This window comes from Fukomys damarensis, unplaced genomic scaffold (genome assembly GCF_012274545.1).
Source record: "Fukomys damarensis isolate Sample0158 unplaced genomic scaffold, DMR_v1.0_HiC HiC_scaffold_16, whole genome shotgun sequence".
Taxonomy (NCBI): domain Eukaryota; kingdom Metazoa; phylum Chordata; class Mammalia; order Rodentia; family Bathyergidae; genus Fukomys; species Fukomys damarensis.
In genome coordinates, this window is record NW_022900928.1 from 23596166 (window position 1) to 23621750 (window position 25585).

Here is a 25585-nt window from a genome sequence, read left to right on the forward strand (position 1 = left end):
TCCGTTAGCGTTCCTGAGTGTCTTTACTCGTCACGGCGTTCGCCAGTTCTACTTCATGTGGTTTGCAGAATGTGTCCTATCAGCCCGTCAGGGATGAAGGTTGTGATGAGTCACACTTAGCGCTCGAGAGGTCCTTTTCGATGGGAGTTAAAACATATTTCATCTGTTTCTTCCCAGGGAAATTCCTTCCTGTTCTTTTTGTTGTTGTTGTATTTTGCTTTTGTTTTTTTAGACAGGGTTTCACTATGTAGTTGAGACTGATCTCGAACTCACTATGTAGCCCAGGCTGGTCTGAAACTCACAGCGATCCTCCTGCCTCAGCCTCCTGAGTGCTGGGATTACAGGCGTGCAATAGGTTCTTGCCAAGTTGGACAGGCTGGGCTTAAACTTGGGGTCCTCCTGCCTCAGTCTCCAAGCCCCTTTGATTTCAAGTGTACACTATCATCACACTTAGTTCAGACAGTGAGGTTTTTCAGACAGACTTACTGCTGTCCTTGATGAAATTCTGGAGAAATGATTATTGCATTTCCAGTTGTAGACAGGGTGGCTGTTTTGGGAAGGTAGAATTAGCACCTTGCTATTGTCTTTATCTGGAGATTGAGTACGGTTTAAGGAGATGAGTTTGGGAGTGAAGTTGGCAGGAAGTGGATTGTGACAGTTAATCCTGAAATCCTCATAGGTCAATTTCATTGCGTTAAGAAATACCAATTAGGGCAGGGGATTTAGCTCAGTGGTTCCACTGCCTGCTTTGCAAGATCCCCGTACCAAAAAGAGAAAGAAAAAAGAAAGACCAATTAGCTGGTTGGTAAAGCGTGCTCCTGGCTATGTCTGGTTGTCTGACTGGGTTACGGGAGTGTGACCCTGAGTCCATACCTGGTTCCTCCCGTCTTCCTCTCGGGCACTGTTCCCTGCTTCACTTCCCAGTTCCCATCAACTAAGCAGTGTCGCTTCCTCTCTGTTGTGCCTGCCTCGGAGCCTGCCAACCTTGTACTGAATCTCTTGCACCCACGAGCTACATCAAACCTTCCTTCTTTAATTTGTGTCCAGCAATGGGAAAGCTGACAAGTACACCTGTATGTGTTCTAAGATAGCTACATAAACTGATGCTGCTTTACAAGCTGCCATCTATGACCTCAGAGATCTTCTTAGAGCTGAGGCTCTTCCTGTTTAGGAAGCAGTTTACTACTCTTTATACCACTGAAAACAGGTATCACTCAATCCCCTCATCTGCGGCCTACATTCAGATCACTTCCACCTCCTCTCTCATCCTCTGTGCTCTCACTGCTAGAGTTTTAGTTTCTCTGAAAAATGTCTTCATTTGAGGGGAGGTGGACAGAAATATTTTCATCATGTGCAAGATTTTGGACTGAAATATATTCATGTTTTTAAATAATATATTAATACAATATTTTTAAATATTGTAATTCCTTGACTTCTTAGCTTTCCTTTACTATAACAAAATGCCTGAAATAATTTATGAAAAGAAGAGGTTTATTTTGGCTCCTAATTTGAGTTTTCAGCCTGTGGACCCTTTGCTTTTAGGCTACAAAAAATGGTACAAAACTGGGCACCCCTCCAGTGACATAAGGACCTCCGATTAGGCCCCACCTTCTGGAGTTTAAACCCCTTCCCAGTATGATCACTTGAAGATCAATCCTCTAGCATTGCCCATGTTCAAGAGAAAAGGCAAGAGACTGGCTTGAAGATGAGTGAGCAGTAAAACGGTAATAATAAAATAACGAGAAGTTATCTTTTCTGAGCACTTTGTATGGATTAACTCATTTAATCCTCACAATCACCTCATAAATTTACTATCCACAAATTATTACAAATGAAAACAGAGTGGGCGAGGGATTTAGCTCAGTGGTTGTGTTTCCTGCCTCGCAAGTGCAAGGTCCCAAGTTCGACTCCTGGTACCAAAAAATAAAACACAGAGGCATACAGATGTAGTGAACAACCCGAGCTCATTCAGCTAGTCAGGATGAATTGGGAAATGAGCTCAGGAAGTGCAGCTCCACAACTTCCTGTTCCCACCTCCTGCTCTGTGTTCTCTCCCATTCACGGTGGCTGCAGGCCCTTTTCTCCACAGTGCTGGTTTTCCTCCCTATCACCCTGACACACATTCTCTTAAAGCCCTGGAAGGCACTTTCTGTGAGACTTTGCCTCTTTGTGCCTGTGGTTTCCTTTCTTCTCACCCCTGACTTCTTCCTGCGTGAGCCTAGAACCCTCCAAAGGGGTCCGGCAGAGAAGCGGCAAGGCTGAGATAGGGCCCTCGGTGTGACTGAGTGGAGTGAAGTGAAGGAAACTGAATGCAAGTCCTTTCCTGAACTGCATTTACAGCTACACCGTCCTCACTGCCCCACTCCCCGCCCTGCCTTGGTGCCTTGCTGTGGGGTGATCCAACATCATCAAAGTCGTAAGAAGACAGCAGGAATTGTTTTCATGAGGACGCCTATTGGGTTTCTTACTGTTATATTGAGAAGGGATATGTTAATAACTAGTGGGTTTGGGAGTTGCAGTGAGAAAATAAATGTCCAGGGCCAGGGATTTAGCTCAGTGGTTCCACCACCTGCCTCGCAAGTGCAAGGACCTGAGTTCGATCCCTGCTACCCGCCCCCAAAAGAAAATAAATGTCCATTAAATTTCCTTCAAAGAAAAATTATTTTGTTTTCTGGTGAAAATTTTATCTACATTTGAGGTCAGTGTTTTAAAGTACTCTTCTAACTTCTTTCTTTGGTCAAGACTTCATGTCTCAATGTTGTGATACCACAAACACTGCATATTTGATATCTGAGTTATATTTTTCTGTATTATATATACTGTATTTTTTAATCCATGCATCTGTTGTTGGGTATACAGAGTGCTGTTAGCTAGCCTATGTATGTTAAGCTACATAATGAGACCTTGTCAAATATAAACAAATAACTAACTCTTCCCGTATAATCTGCATGATGGGACACACCAATTTGAGACAGAAAGGCTGGGGTAACTTCTCCAAACCTGAAACTGTGCAGTTGTTTCCATCTGTGACGCTGGCCACTTGTGGTTTGAGAGGATGGGGGTGGGGGTGGCTCAGGGCAGGGTGGAGATAACCCTGCCCAGCTCTTGGAATGTAGCTCCAGCCCATCAGAGTGGGAAACAGATGGCCTCTGAGGACATCTGAGAGCCGTGGATGGCACCTGTAAAGCATCATCTGCTAACTGCAGCTTCCCTGCAACACAGACACAGTCAAAATCCATATCCCAAAATTATATGAGTTTCTAAGGATGACCACTCGGTGAGATAGCATATGTGAAAGAGAAAAACATGAAGCTTACTTATCTATTTGGTATTTTTCCCTTCAAAAATTGAAGATAGGGGCCAGGGATTTAGATCCCTGGTGCCACCTGCCTTGCAAGCACAAGGACCCGAGTTTGATCTCTAGGAAAAAAAAAAAAATTGAAGATAGTATAAGTTTTGATATTAAGTCTCCAAGATCCTCAAAAATAACAAAAAGCACTTAGGATCTAGGACCATAAGTCTATGGTATCAAGGACAAAGCAAGGTGAAGGTAAAAGACAATTCTCCTTGATATAGGAGAAATTTAACTCCTGACTTTTTAGATGTCAAATGTGCTGAGTTTGTGGTCCCACAACATCAAGGAATGAAGTCTCAGATGGAAGGAAGAAGTTAGGAGAGGGGTGGTGGAAATAAAGGGAAGAAGAGCTGCTGGATTTCCAGCAAGGATTCCAAATGGATGGCCACCGAGGACTTCTGTCTGGAGTGATTAATTTATACTGCAAAGTCACAACGTGGGCACAACGTGGGTCAGACTACAATCAGCCTGCAGCATTACAAATATAGCTGCTTAGCTAATATTGATCCAATAGGGGGCAAGTCACATGGCAAGGGTAACAGAAAGAACTAAAATATTTTTCAGAAGGGAGAGGAGTGGAGTCTGGCTATTCTGTTCACCCACCTGGGTGACTGATGCCTATCTGGGCCCCTTGGACCAGTGGGTGCTAATTACAGTATAATCTCAAATTGCTGTTCATCTCTAGGGAGGCCTGCAGGCCTGGACACTGCATTTCCATCTTATGCCTGCAGGCATGGGCATTGCATTTCCATCTTATGCCTCTAGCCACAATCTAGATGTCTTCCTTGAGGGCCCCACCCATTTGACTGTGTGTTAATTTCTATCTAACGTGCTACCTATCTAACATAGCTACCTCTTCTCACTGTGAAGAGAATAGGTGAGCCCCTGAACTGGGAGGATGGTAATCTTAGGAGAGGTCTTGAAGAGCTGGAAGGGCTGAGACTGCTGAAAATAAAAAGAAGATAAAAGATCTGGGTTTCCTGGAGTCAAAGTCAGGGGGTTACCCATCATCTGCAGACAAACGGGAGATCCCTGAAATCTCATAAAAATGAGTACAGATGGTATAACTATTCTGATGCAGATTTCAGATCTCCCACATCAACAAACTGGTCACTACCTACCAACCACCCTAGGGTCACTAGGAAGCCTAGTCCTGATGCTAGGATCAACCAGCCCTCACAAACCTCCTCAGTCCCTTGTGGCCTTGATAAAAGAATTCAGTCAAGACATAGACAGCCATGCAGAAGTATAGGTAGAATTTATTGTGAGGTACATGCAGAGTTAAGCCTTTGAGGTAAAAGGCCAGCAATGTTGATACAGGAAATGAAACCAGAGATTAAATATGAAATATTATAACACCCAACCTATGAAATGTCTGATATACCAAGCTCATGTTCTCTAAAAATGGAAGAATGCAGGAATAATGGAAGTTAAGGGTAGGAAGGTATTTATTGATAGGATAGCTCCCGAGAGGCAGGAGGGGACCCAAATGAGCAGCTGGGACCTCATTCTACAGGGGAGTTTTATGTAACAGAATCCACATGGGTACAACCTGGGCCACAGCTGTCATCAACCAGTAAGTTTACAAGCATAGTAATTCAGGTAATAGTGGTCCAATTGGAAACTAAGTCACATAACAAAGTGTGGATGGAAAGAACAAAGACTTCTGTCTATCTAGACTTCGTTAGACCCAATTTTTGTCCTTTGAGGAAGCATACAGTTCTGGTAGTCTTGCCTTTCTCTTGAGGCCCGGTCTCCCAACAGATGTGTCTCCTGCTATAGTTGCGATGTGTTTCACCTCTGTCCTGACTCTCTTAGGACCTAGCTCTACATGACTGCCTGTAACATTTCTACCTAACTCAGCTGTCTATAATACTATGAAGACATCTACTTCATGCAGAAGTTAAAATATCATTGTATGCACATAGGAGTTACCCGAGTTCAGGGAACTGTGGGAATTAGAATGTTTGAGGACTAATTTTATTAGATGTTACTTTGGAATTCCAAAATGTCCTTTTCAGAAGGCCAGTGTTCCCTCCGAGGCCTTAACCATGTAAGAACTTACCAATGAAATTTACAAAAGTTCTCAATTTACAGCAGGTACCAGCACAGGGCTGTAGTATATTTAAAAGATGATGGCCTCTCATGTGCAGGTTTTGTGTTTGTAATTATAAGCTGTGTGTTTTTGTTGTTGTTGTTTTTGTTTTTTTTCCTGTGACCAGTTTTTCATCTTGGACTAAGATACAGGGGATTCTGAGAATGAAAAATATAAATATCCCGGGGAGCAACTTGTCAATAATTCAAATGCAGATATTCCTAGCGACTTGGCCTCAGACATGGTAACAACAGGGTGAAAAGAATGCTGAGATTAAAAGGACATCTAAACGAATTCTCCCCTGACTCAGAATCACTTCTCTTCACCACCCCCCACCTGAAGATCACCAAGAAACCAGGGCTAAAAAGTCCCCAGAACTGGTACAGAGTGGGAAGTGTTGTGTGGTTGAAGTAGGGATAGCTATGCAAGGTCCCGATTTCGATCTCCTGTACCTCCCCAAAAATAAAAATAAAAAATAAAATAAATAAAACAGAGTGCTATAAAATACCAAAAGAGATACAGCATGAACAAACGCAGCAGCGTTTGTCCAGCTGGCTTACCTCAGGACAGACGGGCTCTCCTCCCTGAGTGCTGCCTTTGCCTTTCCCTCACTGAGGGCTGGGTGTGGGGATGTGACTGGGGAAAGAAAACACGGACCAACAGCACTGCTCCTGAGTCCAGGACAACACTTTACTCTGTGCCGGTCACTGTGAGTCTAATGTGAACCAACAACCTAAAAAATGGAGATAGAGCTAGGCAGAGAAAGAGCCTGTCAATGAAAGAGTTACTCCAGATGTAGAAAAGAACATCAGGCACTTCCAACATATAAAGAGCTTGCAAGTCATTACACTTACCCTTTCCAATAAACAAACAAACAAACAAACAAATAAATAAAGCTGAACCAACTCTAAATCAGCTTTTCTTAGATTTATCAGAGAATTAAGGTCACAGGACAAATTGCCACTCTGATATCTGGAGACACATAATATAGAGAAAATAAATATAGAGAGAAACAGTCTGTATCTATAGAAGTCTAATGGTTGTGTTAGGCAGGTTGTGAGACATTAGCAGACCTGAGTGATCCAAAATAGCATGCTGGGCCAGTTATAGTTAAGAAACAAAGACCTCAATGTATAACACATTTATAACCATGTACTAGTGTGAGACCTGAGTGAGCTAAAGTGACTCCATGTTGGCCGACTAATGACCCCAGAGACCATTGAGTTCCCCTCCCCTTATCAAACAACAGGGAAAACTGCTTATGCTGCAAAAAACGTAGCGCTAATTGCAAGCTTGATTAACAAGCCTGCCCAGAACAGGCGGGATGTTAAAGGGGACCATAAAACACTATCCCTATAAGACAAGTGTAAGATATGAGTAAAGGTATCTGAAGCCTCTCCCCTTTTGCAGCTGTCAGACAGCCCTGACCTACGTCTTAACTTTTTGTTTAGAAAAACCCTATAAAACCTATGCACAATCCTGTAATGGGGCTTCACTTCTCTTGGAGAGTGGAGTCCCCACATGTGAAATAAACATCTTTCGGTTTTATCTGTGTCCCAGTATTTGGTGTACTTGCTGGGTTGGTACAACAATTAGGTCTCAGAATTGAAGACACAGGGCCTCTATTTCTAAAACAAAGCATACAGCATTTCTGGTTGCCATAGTCCATGGCCCAATGAGAGCAGGAAAGAAAACATGCTTTAAAACCCTTCCCTGGGACTGGGACCTGCTTTAAATGAAGAATTTAGCTCTTGTAAAGTTAGTTGGTTGGTTTCTTTCTCTTTTTTTGGTACCAGTGATCAAACTTAGGACCTTGTGCTTGCAAGACAGGTGGCGGAACCACTGAACTAAATCCCTGGCCCTGTTGGTTAGCTTCTTATATGATTTTTACAATTCCAAAGTAACATAAAAATAATTTTGATAAGGACGATAATTACCCTAGTTTCCTGAACTACAGGAGTAACTCTTCTGTGCATACAAAGATATTCAGACTTCCACTAGAGAGAAAATGCCTTTCTCTCTACACCTACTTTACAATAAATTCTACTTTTACTTCTGCAATGGGGCTTCTGAGTCTTGACATTTATCACAGGCACAAAAGGAAGAAGAGGTTATTGAGGGCTTGTTCCTCATGGTGTCAGGATTGTTTTCCAGCGACAATAGGGACATTTAAATGATAATTTTGACAAATTGCTGGGGGCTGAGTGTGGATTAGCTTGATCAATGAGAAACTCCTGGGAGATTCATCCATTATCCTGTCCTTTTCTTGGGATTTATCTCCAAGAAAACACGTCATTTTCCCATAATGAAGAGCCAAGAGAAAGACCATCTCTTGGGTCTGGCTGAGAGGTGATAGAATCATTTTGAAATATATCCAGAGTATCCTCCATAAGAGACCTACGCTCCACTGTAGGACTACCAGAGCCTTACATCAACTAGAGAGGGCATTTACCCAAATTCAATGTGCTTTGCATTTGTGTCTCCCCTAAGGGAATGCAGGTGAGGAAACACTGGTGGAAACCCTAACCTGGAAGCAGGCCCTCTGAACGATTTAACCGCTAATGTGCAGAACACTGCCCTCTGGCGTAACCGCAGCAGCGACAGCTGAAACATTCACAAGAAACAAATCTCATTTAAGGAAGTTTCTAGGAAAACACAAAGGCAAAGAAGGCTGGCTGGCGGTGTAGCTCAGTGGTAGATGGATGGGCTAGCAGCGTGAAGCCCTGTGCCTGATCCCAGCACTGAGGCAGAAAGGCAGGTGGCCAAGATTGGCTGGAAAATTAGGCGAGACCTGCTGATTACAAAATCCCAGGCCAAATGCGCATCGGATTGTGGGTGTCTGGACAACCGGAGCAGATTTTTGATAAGATGACCTGGACACAAGGCCAGTGTAAAAAATATTAAAAAGGGATAGCTTCCACGAAGTGCTTGCTATGGAGTCTCTTTACCTTGTAGGGCATATTTTTAAAAAGTTTCCCCTACCTTTACTTGGTACAAACTGGTTCTGAAGAGCCTATTTTTTCCTACTTTTAATAAATTTTAATACATATAAAATTTCTACCACCATTTATGCTTGTTTTGATCAATACTTTGTTCAGACAAAAAAAAAAGTCACATCTACAAAGGGACTCCAACATTCAAAAACCACTAACAGCACCACTGAACAAACAACAGAAGAACTAAGATGTGGAATTTCAAAGTCTCTGGTTGGGCGTGGCGGCATTAACCTGTAATCCCAGCACTTAGGAGGCTGAGGAAGGAGGATTGCTGTGAGTTTGAGACCAGCCTGGGCTACATAGTGAGTTCCAGGTCAGTCTCAACTACATAGTGAGACCCTGCCTCAAAAAAACAAAAACAAAACAAAAAAACAACAAACAACAAACAACAAAAACCAAACAAAAAAAGTCTCTAAGACCCCTACAGCTCCAGCAAATATTAAACACAGCTCCATGTACTCAAATGAACATGAAACAGCATGGTAAAGTCCTTTAAATTTCTGTTACTTGATATACTATGTCAGGCTTACAACAAAGCAACAAAAGGAAATCGTGTGAAAAGGCAAAAACACATTCTAAAGAGACAAAGTAAACATCAACATTGGACTCAGATCTGACATAGGTTTTAGAATGATCAGAGAAGAAATCTAAAATAAGTATGGTTAATAAGTCAATACTATAATGTAAAACAGACACCATGAAAAAAACAAATTATGTAAACAGGGAAATGCTAAGAAAGGAAAGTGCTAGAAATCAAAATCACTGTAAAAGAAAACAAAAACTTTTTGGGAAGAGGGTCATTTTATGTAGTCTAAGCTGCCCTGGAACTTGAGATCCTGTTGCTCAGCCTTCCCAGGCTGGGACTATGCACACGAACCACAATGCCCTGCCTGAAAAATACTTTTGGGTTTGTCAGTAGTGGTTCCAGTCCTAATATGAGAAAATATGGATTGCCTCTATGGGCCAAATTCTAGCAAGAGACTGGACATAATTAAGCATGTGTGAAGCTGAAGAGATTTCAGTAGAAATTTCTACACCGAAATAGAAAATGAAAAAAATTAAAAAGCTTTATCTGGTACAGAGTCCAAAAGTATAATATACAAGTATAATACTAAAAAGAGAAGGAACATTTTAGTGGAGTAAGAGCAGAAGAAATGTTTGAAAAATTTTCAAAAATTACGCTAGCACCAAATCAGGTATTTAGAATGCTCACAGAAAAGCCAGCAGAATAAATTTAGAAGACCCAAACAAAAACCATACTTGGGAAAATAATGTTAATTTTTTTATTTGCTTGGGTGCTGGGAATTAAATTCAACAGCTTGTGCATCATGAGCATGTACTCTACCACTAAGCTACACCTCAAATCAGTGTTTAGTATGTCAGCAAGGTAAAAAGGGAAGTCACTAGGATGAGAGAGCCTTCTGCTTTAGAATTTTTAAAATATTTGTAATTCTTAATCAAGACAACACAGGTAACAATTTTTTGTTGTATTTTGGTAACCATGAGGATTGAACTCCTAGCCTTTGCACTGGGCTACTTTTCTAGCCCCCTCTTTTTTTTCTTTAATTTTGAGACAGAACCTTCCTAACTTGCTAATTTGCACAGACTGGGATCCTCCTGCCTTGGCCTCCGGTAGTGCAGGGATTATAGGAATTCAGTACTACACCTGATTAAGTAACCGAAGTCTTCTGTGCTGGACAGATCTAAAGAGGAAAAATTACTTTAGAAAACAGCTTGGAAGCTTTTAAAAAAAATGAATCATATACATACTATTCAGCCTAATTTCAATATTAGCCGTTGACCCAAGAAATGAAAGCATAGTTATTGAAAGACTTACAACAAATGTTCGTAAATTATACTTGTGGTAGCAAAAAGGGGTGACATAATCTGCATCTACCAAACAAGTGAATCATTATATATACACAGGGTGGGAAACTACTGAACAATAGAATTGGCTCTTAAAAGAAGCAATGATTTGGTGAATAGAGGAAACCAGACAATAATGTATGATTTGATTTATATAAAATTCTAGGAAATGCAAGATATCGTGACAAACCAGAGCAGTGTTTGCTGAGGACAGCAGTGGAGAGGGGCGGGAAAAGGAGGGATTACCAAAGGGCAGGAGCACACTTCTGAGTAAAAAAGGTGGTAAGAAGGCTACGCTTACACACACACACACACACACACACAAATCTTTCCCTCTGAGTTAGAATCAGTTACTATGGATTCACTTAGGAATAGAACTGTGGTGACGACTCTCTTCTTAAGAACTATCCTGTAGGATAAAATGGAATAAACAGCTCCAGGAGAGAAGCTGGGATTCTGAATGCTCCTTAATGAGAAAGGTGGTAAGAAGGCTACGCTTACACACACACACACACACACACACAAATCTTTCCCTCTGAGTTAGAATCAGTTACTATGGATTCACTTAGGAATAGAACTGTGGTGACGACTCTCTTCTTAAGAACTATCCTGTAGGATAAAATGGAATAAACAGCTCCAGGAGAGAAGCTGGGATTCTGAATGCTCCTTAATGAGGCTGTTTATTGTTCTCCTTTTAGTATTAACAGGACACTGTAGCTCAACCAGAATTTTTTTTAAGAAATTTGATTTTATATAGCTAAACGTTTTAAAAATCTTCCTTTCTTTTAGGAATGGCCACATTCTTATTCTCAGCAACAGAAAATGAGCAGACATTGAGTCCTATGTATGAGCTAAGAATTTAAAAAGTTGCCTCCTTAGTTTTCTTTACACTTTTGCTGCATTGATGCTAATAATAAAGTCCCAGGAATGACAGAGCCACGGTATAAAATAAATCCCACAGGGAACAGAGCCACTCACCATTGTTAAGTCATGAACAAGAAAAACTGCAGGATTTGATCCATGTATACAAGTATTTTAATTTTTTTTTTTTTTTTTTTTTTGGTTTTTTTGAGACAGGGTCTCACTGTGTCGTTCAGACTGCCCTGGAACTCACTGTGTAGCCCAGGTTAGTCTTGAACTCACAGCGATCCTCCTGCCTCAGCCTCCTGAGTGCTGGGATTACAGGCATGCACCACCATGCCCGGCATGTAGGTCCTTTTAACAAGGCGCAATGTCTGCACTAGAATTTGTATATATAAAACTTCATCTCTTAATCTCCATTATAAATATACATATATTAGAAACATATATTTTTTAAATTTTATTTTTATAACAGCTTACAACACTCTTACCATACCAAAAAGTCAAGGTGAGAGGCCAAAAGTCAAGCCCAAGACCCCACAGGAAAAGATCTCTAGATTGCCAATTTAGACTAGTAATTGACCTGAAGTTTCAGCATGAGCAAAACTTCCTCAGGTCTCAGGATTCCAGTGAATACTTTGGCTTGCATGATTATCTAAGGTCATTCCCAGGATGCCTGGATATAGTTCTTTGGATTTTTCCCAGTGAACTTCAATTTTTTTGTTCGTTTTTGGTAGGGGATCAAATTCGGGACCTTGCACTTGCAAGACAGGCGGCGGAACCACTGAGCTAAATCCCCCGTCCTGTGAACTTCAGTTTTATTCTACAGTACAGAAGACCTGGCCCAACTCCTTTTGTCTGGAATTCACTGGGTGGGAAAATAAGTGGGAAGTGAATACTACTCAGATCTTTCTTTTCTGAATCTATGCGCACCTGTTTGCCTCTGCTATCTCCTTTCCTGTTTCTTCCAGTTGACACATAGGTCAGGAAGATGAGTATACATCTGGCTGCTGGGCTTCCAGAGATTTGATCTTCCCATTGATTCTCCCCCAGAACAAATCAATTGTAGGCTTTCACTATAACCTGCATTTCTTCCTAACCACAGATAACAAGGCTGAGGCGGGAGGATGAATCAGTATTTCCACAAATCATGAAGAGGCTTCAAGTGCCCGACCTAGGGCTAAAGGCTGGGGACAGCCTCTTGAGAATCAAGATTGCCTGGCCATGATCTCGTCCTCATCTTCAGAGTCTGCACTTCTGGATATGTTAAAGTCTTCTCTCTGCCATTACCTTTTAGAAAAACGTCTTGATGTGGGTGTGGGGGGGCAGAGTTCCTTGTGAAAATGCCATTGCCTTTTCGCCCCGTTTTTCTGGTATTGGAGATCGAACTCAAGCCACTGTGCTTGCCAGGCAGGCAGAGCACCACCAAGCTAAATCCCAGCCCCTCTTCATGAAAATGAACATGGGTCTTGATGTTCCTTCTGAACATCAGCTGCTATTTTTGTTTTTTTTGGTACCTGAGATCTAACTTGGGTCCTTGCGCTTGAGAGGCAGGCAACGGAATCACTGAGCTAAACCCTTGCTCCCCCCCCACTGTTTTTTTTTTAATTCAAAAAGGCCCATGATTCTTCCGGAGGTGATGCAAGATTGGCTTCCAGGAGTCAGACCGTAATTCCCACAATGTCCAACATAACCATAAATCCCACAGGCGCCTGCTCTCCCCACACCAATTCACTTCTGACACCTAAACATGTACTGTTCACTTCTGAAAAATGGGGGGCTGAACACCAGGCTTCGGTCACAGTAATCCTTTCCTGACGAGAACACTTCTGATTACTGAATTTCGAATACTGGTACAGTTAAGAATGATCTCTCAATACAAAAAGCTTTCTGACTAACTACACGACTATCTCGGAAAAGAATCACATAAGAAACAGCAGCCAATTCTCAGTGGTAATGGGGCAGTGGCTTATCTTTCCCCACTTGCAAGTTTAGAATCTCTGAGCAATTCTGAGATGTAGCAGGTTGGGCACAGGCTCTGGCTTCATGATTTTAGGATACAATTTTAAGTCATCACATTTTTCAGAAGATTCATCTGACACTGAGGGAAAGGGGCACTTCACAGGACCTCTCCAAGCAGCTCCGTAGATTAAGGCAGGGCTGTGGTTAGGTGAAGAGGAGGGACCACGCAAGGTGGCCAGCAGGCAGGAGAGGGCTTGAGAAGGATCTGACTACAACAGCGCGTCATCTATAAAGTATACTCCTCTTGTGTCTTCACTTAGTCCACCACCCCAAAATCATTTCCTATACATCAGGAGACTGAGGAGTAAAAAAGCCAATGCAGACCAGCTGCTATTTTAGGGCTTTTTTTTTTGGTACCGGGGATCGAACTCGGGTCCTTTAGGGCTTTCCTAAGAGATGGAAATTTCATCACAGGCTCAGGACCACAGCTGTCAAATATAATGTGAGCCAAGTATGTAATTTCAAATTTTCAGGTATCCACATTAAAAAGTAAAATAAAACAGGTGAAATTAGTAAGTTTAATTTAATATATTCAAAACATCGCAATATACAATGTAAAAGTTGTCAATGAGATATTTCACATTTATCAAAATTCAGTGTACATTTTATATTTACTTCACATCTCAACTGAAACTAGTCACATTTGTAGTGTTCAACAGCCACCACAGGCTCTTGGCTGAATCAAAAAACCAGCTGTCTCCCTTCACGTCTACCTCATCTCTTTTATAGTTGGCTCAGAAAACACAGAGCCCCTTCCTACCAAAGTCATACAGCTCATTTACCAGGTGTCTGTGTTTGGGCATAAAGAAAAAAGGGTGTAGGAAAGCTAGAATAAACCATCCTCTTCTGAAAAACGTGTTAGATTTTATTTCTGCTTTGCATTTTCCTCTCACTGCAAGAGAAAAACCTGCATTAGATTGATCATTTTCCTCTTGTGCTCCATTTTAAAATTTTTAAATTCATTTGACAAGTACATGTTTTTTACTGCCACCCTTAAGTTTCTTTGCTTCCTTCCTCCCTGCCCCTCTCTTTTTGGTCAGGGTCTCACTATAGTCCAGGCCATCCTTGAACTCACTGGGTAGTCCAGGTTGGTCCTGAACTCGTAATTCTCCTGCCTCAGCCTCTTGGAAGGCTGGGGATTGCAGGCGTGCACCTCCATGTCGAATCATATCCTTAAACTTTTAAAATACAGGCTGAAGGGTAGGCCAGAAGTTATAGTGAAAAATGAAATGAAATTTCTTCCATTTGAATTTAAAGCCTTCAAAATTATGATTCGTTGTTAGTAGTCAATCTTATATATACTTACGCAATAATTTCTTTGTTCATTGTTGAATTTTATAAAACCTGGCAAAGATATAAAAAATTATGGTGCAACTTCTTTCTTTCTTTCTTTCTTTTTTTTTTTTTTTTTTTTTTTTTTTGGTACTGGGGATCAAACTCGGGACCTTGCGCTTCCAAGGCAGGTGGCGGAACCACTGAGCTGAATTCCCTGGCACTGGGGCAATTTCTTTTATAAACACAAATGACCAAAAAGCCTAAACAAAGTATCAGCAAAAATAAATCTATATAACAAATTTATATCTGTAAATTGTGGCAATTTAACAATTAAAACAAATCAATGTACCTGTAACAATAAAAATGACAAATGATTCTCTCTCAAAAACTACAGAATGGATTTTGAATTCAATTTTTCATTCAGTACAAAACTCACAGCAAATTAACAGAAGAGAACTTCTTACCTTTGACCCCATGCACCAGTGAACACCATGCTTAAGGTTGAAATGTCCAAAGCTCCCCCACACCACCTTCACTGCCAGGGGTGCTCACTATCACAACTGGGTGCATCCCTCCCACCAATGGGTAAATGTTGTGAGGGAAAGGGGTAAGAACACAGAGAACAGGTATCAGAGAGGAGGCTCTCAAAGGAGCCTCAGGGTAGCGGGCATCACGCAGCTGTGGTGTGGGCAACAGACGGCTCAAGGGCCTGGGCGCCTCAGGGTCATCGGGACTACACAGTCGCAAGGATTGAAATACGGACAAAGGGCTGTAGGAAAGTAATACTTAGAGAAAGTGTAGATGGGCAAGCCATGGTTGGTGACATTATAAAAGGAGACGGTGCCAGCCTCGTAGTCTAAGTAAACCCCAATGCGGCGAGGCAGCACAGTCATGGAGAGGAGCAGGGAGGTTGAAGAGTCCTCGTAGGCTCTATATTCACGTTTGTGCTGTAACCCAATGACCCAGTATCCGGTCTGCGGCTGGTATCTGGAGTAAGTGTTCTGACTGCTAGGATGCTGGCTGAAAGAAAGTGGGGGTCCAGAGGAACTGCTGCACACCCCCAGGATCCAGGCAGTCTTCTTAGTCACATCCACCTCCCAGTAGTATCTTCCTGAGGAGAAGTGCTGCGAGCCCAGGATGCTACAGTCATAATATTCTTCCAGAGAGGACGGCCCAGACAGCTTAGCACCCACAAATCTCACCTGTCTCCGGTTTTTGGACAGCACAAGATTTAAATTTGCAGAGTGCGGATCCATGGTCACATCCACTGTAGGAAAAGGCACATCAGTAGAAAATGACACATGGGATCTGTCACACTGAGATGAGGGGATATAGAAGTAGTCGGGGGGAAAAGAACTAGAGAGAGGGCAGTGGAGGCAGAGACACCCCAAACCTGAGAGAATATGTGGGCTTCTTTGGAGAAGAGCATGAGAAAACAATCAGGCTTATCAGCTCAAAGAGGCCATGGTTTCTACTCACCCCAGTAGCTTTGGACATCTGTGAGCGCTGTAACAATAAAAGTAAAAAATGTTGACTACAGCCAGTGTTTTGGGTGTGGTAGCTTTCTCCTTACCGGACTGAAGAAAATGATGAGGAATTCTGGGACAATGTGACCTGGTAATTTTACTTCCCCTTAAATACATACTGCAACTTCCTTAGCACACTATATCCCTCCCTCTGTGGCCTCCCTCACCACCTCTATTCCTAACCACCAGCTATACTATTGGATTTATTTCTTACCAGTACAGTAAGTAATGCCACATCCAAACTTCCTGAATCTCCTCACCTTGAAACACTTGCAATATCTTTTTCAGATCTGGGGCTCGAAATGCACTTTTCAGCTTGGTGGGGAGCTCTTGGGGCTTCCTCAGGGTCCAGAACTCACTCCTGAAGAAGACAGGCCCTATGAACCCCACAATGCTGACCCTGGCTTCCTCCAACACCCATCTCACCTGTCTCCTTCACTTCCCCAGCCCACTGTGAACCTTGACACTCTTCCCCGAAGTGAGCACTGTTCTGCAGAAATCCGTGGCACTGGACATGAAGACCTGGAGTAGAAGCTAGCTTAAGCCTAAGTAACATTTCACCTCTTAGACTCTCATTTTCTTTGTTTTTCTGCTGGTAGTTTTTATAAAATACAACAATTTCCCTTATTTTATGTCCTACATAGTAGGAAACTGATTAGAAGAAAGCCCAGCAAACCCTCTGCTATTTCTAAAGATGCAAATATTTAAAATGTCGGTGCCACCTCAGAGGGTGCACCAGGAAAGGCTGCAAACGTCCGGGCTAACAGGAAGAATAGCGTGAAGCTGCTCCTGGATGTCTGGTATTAAATACTCCGTCAGAAGTCTATGGGATTGGGCTCCAGCTTCGAGGAGGCCAGAAGGAAGGCACAGAGAACTGCATCTCAGGATTCAGCGTTTCTAGGGATGCGACTCCGGCCGGAGAAAGGAGATGTGCTCTTACACAAACTGGAAGTGACGGACTCCATAGTTCGTACTTCTGTGAAGAGCCTGAGGGTGCCTGGTGTGTGGACAGCTTTTACTGTCACCTTGTTAGGTAAAAGTCTAGACCTTGTGACAGGTAAGAATTAAAATCCGTTCTAGGGCTAAAGCCATTTTTCTCACGTTTCAGGTCTGTTTTTACTGGAATTGAGATAATGGAAGTCTGAGGGAACAGGCAGCAATTCCTGGGCTATTTCAACATTGGTAGAGAAATGAACATTTAAGGCAGATTTTCCCAAGAAAAAATTCTCAGACCTTGAGAAAGAAAGCAGGTGGGAACTTCCTTCAAATAAAATGCAAAGAACATCCCCGTGTATATTGGGGCAGCTATAACTACAAGAACCAGAGCTGAAAACAGGCAGAGGTTTGTGGAAACGTGGTCACATGTGACAGGGTACTATGGGAATCATTGACACCACAACCATTCATTCCTAGTGGCCCATCATCCAAACTCTCCTAGCATGGAAGCTCGTCCATTTCCTTTATTTTAGGATCCCCAGAGTCTCGCAATGAGCACTTGAGACACCAGTGTCTGTCCTATGACTCTTTTCCCGTTTCCCATTAACTACAAGATAATTGCAGCTCTTGGCAATCTAAAAGCACAATCTCGTATTCTCTTACACATACCTTTGTGCGAGATCATTCACATCCTAGGGAGGAAAAAGACAGATTACATCAAAGAGTAATAGGTTACCTCATCCCGTTTCTACCACTATGATAGCAATGTAGAATAATTAATCCAAATGTGGAGGCCACAAAGTAAAGATAAGGATCCACGGCAGACTGTCCCTGAAAACCCATTGGAATACACCAGGAAATGACTCAATTCATGATTCCTTTATTTGTTACAAATGTGTAAGAGTGAGGTAACGTATCTGTATCATTTGTTACTTGCCATACACTGTGCCTGGGCCTGGACAATGACAGGGTGATAACTTCTGTCCTTGAGAAGCTTACATTCTATTCTGGTTGCTGAAAACGTTAAGCACACAGGCTTAAAATACAGTTGTCTCCTGAACTTCACCTCCTCTAATCGTCTACCTCACCACCGATTTCAACTGTTTTCTTGATTTTCAACATGTGCAAGATTTTCAAACTTGTTCTTCTGCGGAGGCCTCTCTCAGGATTCAGATTTAAACCGCCCGCAAAAGACACAGGAACTTCAAATTTTAAAGAAAAGTTAGTCTTCATGTCTCCATCCTCCTGCATGACATTAGCATCCTCATCCCAATTCAGACAAAATATTGCATAAAAACTACTGCATATTCACGACAGTCCATCTGTCATCAAACCAGTTCACTTCACGCTCTCAACTTCTTTTAGCCACCTGCCGTTCACCTTCATCACCCTCACTGCCTGGCTCATTTCAGTAAAACTTCCCCACTGTCTTCTATTTGGCTTTCTTTTTTTTTTTTTTTGGTACCAGGGATTGAACTCGGGTCCTTGTACTTGCAAGGCAGGCCACCGAACTGCTGAGCTAAATCCCCAGCCCTAAGAGATTTTTTGCCTACTTGACATACTTTTCACCTCTTTTTCTTTTTTGGTACTGGGGATCGAACTTGGGACCTTACACTTGCAAGGCAGGCAGCAGAAAAACTGAGCTAAATCCCTGGCCTAGTTGGCTTTCTAACTTCTGCTCTGTACCTCAGCCTGAAACAAAGTCAACAATCTATATTCCACAAGGATAACAATTTTCTCTGTATTGGGGTTATTTTGGGCTATGTTTCTCAGAACACAACTTGAAATGAGTTTAAGACAGAAAACAGTGGAGGCATTGGGGGTATTAATTCATACCAAGTAGCAGAACTATATCCTAAATCATGGCTGCCCTGAGGAATTTAACTGATCAAACCAGTGTGCCACTACATGGCTCTTTCTCTTACACTGGTTTGATTCTCACTGCTCATTTTGAAGCTTATACCTTGGGGATCAACTTTTAATGAGCAACCATGTAATAAAGGTGTGGAAAAGAGAACCAAGATGTCTGGGAGAGGAGAATTCTAGAGAATCAATCATCAGATAACATTCAATTAAAAATGCAGTCTGAAAAAATGAAAATAAAGTATCTGTAAATAGGGAAGGAAGGAGGGGGGCAGGGGTAAGGGGAAAAAATGAGAATCAAGACCTGTCATGTAAAGATACAAGATCCCAATGATGAATATAACTGTACTGTATACCTAAAATATACCAATAAACTCAATGAGAAGGAAAAAATTATTATTGTTAAATATCGACACAGCCAAGATTAAACTGAAAAATTCTCAAAAAAAAAAAAAAAATGCAGTCTGGGGCTGGGGATTTAGCTCAGTGGTTATGCTGCCTCCCTAGCAAGAGCAAGGTCCTGAGTTTGATCCCTGGTACCAAAAAATTAAAATAAAATAAAATGCAGTCTGGCAGTTAATCTGTATGTATGATAATTAACTTTATAAGGACTTATAAGATAAATAAATGAATCTGATGCTGGCAAAAAAGGTGAGGAGGGTAGAGGGGAAAGGGAAAAAAGAGAATTGAGAAGTGCTAGGCACTTGTGCCAATTCCTCACAGGAATGTAATCATTATGTACTGCAAGCACACACTAATGAAATAAAACTTTTAAACATCCACACAACATTAGTCATACTAATGAGCATGAACTACCTGAACTAGCAGTATAAACAGATGATTCCTCTGCAATTAAGGAAAAACGTTTAGAGTTTGAGGAATCTGTGGAGGAGCTAGAAAAGGGTGAAGGAGAAAATATTAGAGTAACAACATCAAAAATGAGGATAAGGGGCTGCCGCCAACCTCACAAGCACAAGGACCCAAGTTCGAGCCCTACTTCAAAAAAAAAAAAAAAAAATGAGGATAAACAAGAATAAAACCTAATACCTGGAAAGTTACAATTCCATGACTCCAATGCTAGCACTTCAAAATAAGTAAAGAAAATAATTACTCCATAGCACAGGAAGTGCAGGAGGAAGGCAAGAAGGAAAACAGAAAATAACAGCCTAAAAAAAAAAAAAAAAAAGAGAGAGAAAATGTAAAAATGGAATTAAAGTGTTGGAGGGGGGGGAGGGGAGAGAAGAGTGAAGGGAGGGTGGGGACAAGGGGAAAAAATGAGAACCAAGAACTGGCATGTAAAGGTACAAGATCCCAGTGATGAATGTAACTGTACTGTCTACCTAGAGTGTACCAATAAATTAAATTAAAAAAAAATTTAATTGAAGGAAACAAAAACAAAAAAAAAAGAAACAGCCTGAAGGCTCCAGGATATTTCACGGTACACTGTGCTATGAGTTTGTAGTGACACTATTCAAATTCCACCCTCGCTTCAAGTTTCAACTTCAGTTCAAATTTCCCAGATTTCTGCAGATTTAATATTTTGCAGCCTTCTAAACCACACACACACAAGCCCAGCCCCAAATTTAAATACTTAAACATTTATAATTCCAATATGTCAAGTGATTCTGCCCTAGGGAAGACAGGGATTAGAGAGAAGGGCTGGTATTACATAATCTTTAAAAACTTGTATTTGATGTGTTTTCTCGTGACTAAAGTGAACAAAAACTACACGACAAACTCCCTGTACAGCAACACAGACAAGCGGTACCTAATGAAGAGTGGTTCTCTATTGGGGTGGAATTAGCCAAGCCCTGCCTGGGGATACATGGCAATGTCAGGAGGGGTTTTGACGGTTATATCCGGCTGGAGTGCTTGGAGATTTAGCAGGTAGAGACCAAGGATGTTCCTAAATATCCTATTACGTATAGGGGTCTCACAACATTTATCTAGCACAAAGTATCAATAGTGCTTTGACTGAAGGACACTCCCACAGAACATCACTGGATGAAACAGACCTCAATTTCAAATTGTCCTAAGTAATAAAAAACAGGGCTGTGCACTCTGAAATTGTCTGATGTTTGCCCCACGACCTCTGCACAGTTCAGAAGGGAAGAGGCATTTTCTACCTTCACCAGGATGATAGTCCTAGGTCCCAGAAAGAAAGGAAAGTTATTTATTCCTGGACCCTAAGATGTGGGGGATGGGGTGGGGGCCACACAAGTTTTACCTGCAGCAGATCCACTGTGGAGCCCTGGCACCGGTACTCCAGATCTGAGATGAGCTCCCTCAGGGCCTGGCTCTGGCGGGTCACCTCACCCTCAGCTTTCTCTATAACACTCAGCCCCTTTCTCTCTTCTTCCTCCAGCTTCCTCAGTTCCCGCTGCTCCTCTCTGTCCAGGATGTTTCGCAGCTGATTAAACTCTTTCTGGATCCTGTGTCTCTCAGGCTCCATCTGATTCTTCAACATCAGGGAAGAAAAAGAGGCTGCTATGGGTGACTCAGGCTGGTTTCCATGGAGAGGAGAAACGCTGCCTGTGGAATTCCATCTTCCCTTTTTCTCCCTTCTGCTCTTCCCAGGTCATTAGCCTCAGGCTGCCTCAGCTAACTCTTTTAGATTCAGATTGTGACTTCTGGGTGAGGTCTAGATTTCAGGCAGCCTCTCTAACCTCTCACACCTCTGCATCAGCCTCCCCTTTCAATTTTGAGTACTAGATAGGAATTAGCAGCCTGTGACTAACTTAGCATTTTCAGAAGAACAGAGATTGGAAACAGTAAACTATGATCCAGAATTATGAATGAGGGGCTACCACTGGCCCTAGCTTATCTCTTATGCAACTATATCAAAAACCCAAGTTTCCATGAAATACATTAGCTGTTTAAACCCTAGCCTTGTCCTCATTTGTAAGGTTTGCAATGAAGCACCAGGCCAAGGGAGTCCTTTCAGCTCTATTGTCAGGACAGAGATAGGACCAGGCTTCTTTGCCCTCTGCTCCTATCCCCTGGCTCCTTTCCTAGGACACCCTAAAATGAAAACTTTCTTGCCTTCCACGATGCTCTCTTTTCTTTGATAACACCTTTTAGTCTCTCAGCTTCCTCCTCTTCTTTCCTCAACTTCTTCAGGGACTCTTGGAACATGTGCTGGAGGAAGAACATCAGGTCAAGCAGGGTGAAGCTTAAAACTGTCTCAGAACCAAAACATGAACTAAACAAAGGCAGTCTGTGCTGACCGCAGAAGCCTGTCCAGTCCTGAGATAAAAAACTGTGAAGACCAAAGTATCTTTTAAACACAAGGGATGGAACGGGCTGATTTTCCTTCTCCTGGGGCAAGAACTTGACTCCAAAGCACTTTTACTGCCAACGTATCTCCCACACTCAACCCAGCGGAGCACTCCAGCTTTACCCCAAGCAGCTCCTTTTACTAAATCCTGTGCAGTAAGTAAGAGACAACACCTCTGCACTTGTTCAGGAGGGCGGGCACTTTCTAGGTTCAGATCCCAGGTAAATGAGAGGAATGAAAAGAAATCAGATGGAAGCACAATGCAAACTTAAAAATCTCCTACCAAGGACCCCATTCCTCCCCATCCTGGGCTCATACCTGGTACTCCTGGGCTACCTCCTCCATGAGGAATGTGTGGTGCCCACGGTGCTCCTGAGAACGCTCGCAAAGCCAGCAAATTAGCGTTCCATCCTCCTTACAGAAGAGCTGGAGTTTCTCTCCATGGCGTGCACAAAGAATGACCTGTGGCTGCTTTCCTGGTCCCAATATTACTTCTTTGAGCCTCTCTGCTATGTTGGCCAGGTGCCGATTAGGGCGCAGGTTCTGGGACTGGTAGCTGGTCTGGCACACAGGACAGCTGCTCTCTTCTTGGCTGGTCACTGATTTCTTAGTGTTCTCTGTGATGCAGGCTTGGCAGAAGCTGTGGCCACAATCTATGCTCAAAGGTTCTGTCAGGAGCTCCAGGCAGATGGGACAGGTGACCTCCTCTCGGATGTCCACCAGAACTCTTGAAGTCATTGTAGCTGTTCTCTTGGCTCTTGCCTATCCAGATCTGACTTCTAAGATGGCTCCTACTTATGGAATCCTAGGGAGAAGAGCAAACAAAAAAAGGATTAGGATAAAAAGAGAGAAGATAAAGGGATGCTTACTGTGCTGTGTCATGCAGAGGTCAGACACCTGGAATAACAAGGGCTTCTCATTCTAATTTCCAACACTTTCATTACCCCAACTCAAGAGACATTAATTTCACAAATTAGTAAACCAATGCCAATGATTATGAATTTCATTTACTCTCACTGGGTGGAGGAACAAACAGACCTGGACAGGAAGGGCCTTGTGTGATTCTTCATCTGCCTGACCTCTCCCTAAGCCACCAAAACACATTCTCAGTATTAAAAGTACCCAAACACACTGCTGCCTCAGGATTTCTGCGTTTAGTTTTCCCGCAACTTTATCCTGGTGTTGCACAACTCACTTCTTATCTCCTCATCAGGAGGGTCTGCTCTGCCTAGGCTAAGTTGTGGCTAGCACACAATCACTCTCTGCATACTGACCAGATGTGTTTTTATTGCTGCCTCGTATCTCCGCTGTCTGAATCCCCGCTGTGGAATGCTATGCCCATAAGATCAGACATTTTGTTTTTTTATTTATGTTGTATCCACAGCAGCTACTACAGTGGTTGATGCATAGGCCTTCAATTTGGATGAAGGAAAAGGTGGAACTTCATACTCTTTCAAAGATGATCAGACCTCTTGTGTGAACTTTTTTTTTACCTCTTTGCTATCATATCATTCTCTGGTGTCTGATCTCCGAAGTCAAAGTTGCTGGTTGTGAAAATCTGTCCACTTCTGTTCCAGAGAACTATCACCCTCCTGCTTACCTTCTCAGGAAAGTACAAAGAAAAAGGAATGACTACAATAAGGAGGGATAATATTTTAACTCTTCTGTAATTAGTTGCAATTTCATACTTTTTTATTTTTTTGGCAGTACTTGTTATTGAACTCGGCCTTTGTAAGGAGCCATATCCACCCCCCAGCCCCCTTTTTCTCTTATCTAGTTTCCTAGGCTGGGCTGGAATCTGCAATCCTCCTGTCTCAACCTCCCAGAGTGGTGGGATTACAGGTGTGTTCTCATGCTTTCTTTATCCTCGTAGGACAACTCTGCATAAATGTATGCTTCTTGGTCCTTTCATAAGGAAACAGAGACAATGACTGACTTTAATATTGTTTGAAATCACAGTGAGAACATACACTTCTTATTCTCACTGGAGATATTTGTTCTGGTTGCTTAGCTACAGTTGCATTTGGGTTACAGAAAAAGCAGTGCACACTGTGCATTGATAGTGAACTAACTCTGGTCCTCGGATAGGAAACAGGGTATCTGGGAGCAGGTGGAATTCCTTAATTTGTCTTTGGTCCCCAGCAAACGCAGATGTGCACTGACACAAAAATGATTCAATGTAGGCCCAAGACCTATAGACTATACCAATTCTCCCTCATCACAAGGGCCTGGTGTGTTTAAGGAAATCTAACTTCCTGCCAGTAAGAACACGCCTATCAGAGGAAATGCCCCAAAGAAAGAAAGATATAACAAGCACAGCTGAGCAGGACTACTGTGAGGTACTGTCACAGGAACTAGAGCACCAAGAAGGGGGCCTGAGTGATGTCATCTAGTGTTCTGTGGTGCTCCTATGAGTTTGATCCCGGGTACCCACCCACAAGAGTAATGCAGTAACACCTCTAACAAGGCTATGAATATCCCTTTAACTTCATTTTATGGTTGAGCAGGTATTTGAATGTAGACACCCAGACTATAGAGCTAGGGCTCTGCCAGTTTCTTCACCTGCCTCTTCTCTATAAAGGGTGCAAAATGTAATTGCAGACAAGTTAACTAACTGAATGCATAATTAGTATTACTAACTGGTATCACCTATCAACTGAGGTATTGTTTAACAAAATTAACCACACTTGCAGAAAGTGAGCATTTAGTTGGTTTGTTAGTATCTCCTGTCAACTCACCTAGCACATACATGATGAGAGTCTGTCGTCTTTGCTAAATTAGCATTACAAAGGCAGGGACCCAATCTCTTCTTTTTCTTGCTATACATATTATAATTTTCTCATTGAGTTTATTGGTACATTTTAGGTGTACAGTACAGTTACATTCATCATTGGAATCTTGTACCTTTACATGATGTACCTTGGTTCTTTTTTCCCCATTCCCCTGCCTTCTTCACCCTGGGGCTCCACCCTTCCCTATTTACAAAGACTTTGTTTCCATTTTTTCCATTTCCTTCTTTCCTTTACCCTACCCTTCCCACTTTCCCTACACCTTTAGCCTTTTTCTTCCTATTTCACATTATCAATTATACAATTTGAACCTTATTTACACTTTATTTTTCACACCAGAGAAACTATTCGGTATTTACACGTGTGTCCTATTTTATTTCACTTAAGAGTACGGCCTCAATATGTATCCATCTCCTATAAGTTTAATATTGTTTGAAATCACAGTGAGAACATACACTTCTTATTCTCACTGGAGATATTTGTTCTGGTTGCTTAGCTACAGTTGCATTTGGGTTACAGAAAAAGCAGTGCACACTGTGCATTGATAGTGAACTAACTCTGGTCCTCGGATAGGAAACAGGGTATCTGGGAGCAGGTGGAATTCCTTAATTTGTCTTTGGTCCCCAGCAAACGCAGATGTGCACTGACACAAAAATGATTCAATGTAGGCCCAAGACCTATAGACTATACCAATTCTCCCTCATCACAAGGGCCTGGTGTGTTT

At 42.2% G+C, this 25585-nt stretch overlaps 1 protein-coding gene across 1 annotated transcript in view; it reads right to left on the reverse strand.

Annotated features, from left to right (window-relative positions):
• LOC104870026 overlaps positions 1 to 22852 on the reverse strand; it is a 45129-nt gene extending 22277 nt beyond the window's left edge. The window contains exons 1-8 of the mRNA XM_033763923.1: positions 22391 to 22852; positions 21838 to 21933; positions 21023 to 21253; positions 17602 to 17624; positions 16257 to 16357; positions 15950 to 15976; positions 15180 to 15737; positions 3180 to 3211 (exon numbers count right to left, since the gene is read on the reverse strand). Coding sequence (XP_033619814.1) covers positions 3180 to 3211; positions 15180 to 15737; positions 15950 to 15976; positions 16257 to 16357; positions 17602 to 17624; positions 21023 to 21253; positions 21838 to 21933; positions 22391 to 22810 — 1488 coding nt within the window. The 5' untranslated portion in view covers positions 22811 to 22852. The remainder of the gene's footprint in view (positions 1 to 3179; positions 3212 to 15179; positions 15738 to 15949; positions 15977 to 16256; positions 16358 to 17601; positions 17625 to 21022; positions 21254 to 21837; positions 21934 to 22390) is intronic.
• Positions 22853 to 25585: the final 2733 nt, after the last annotated feature.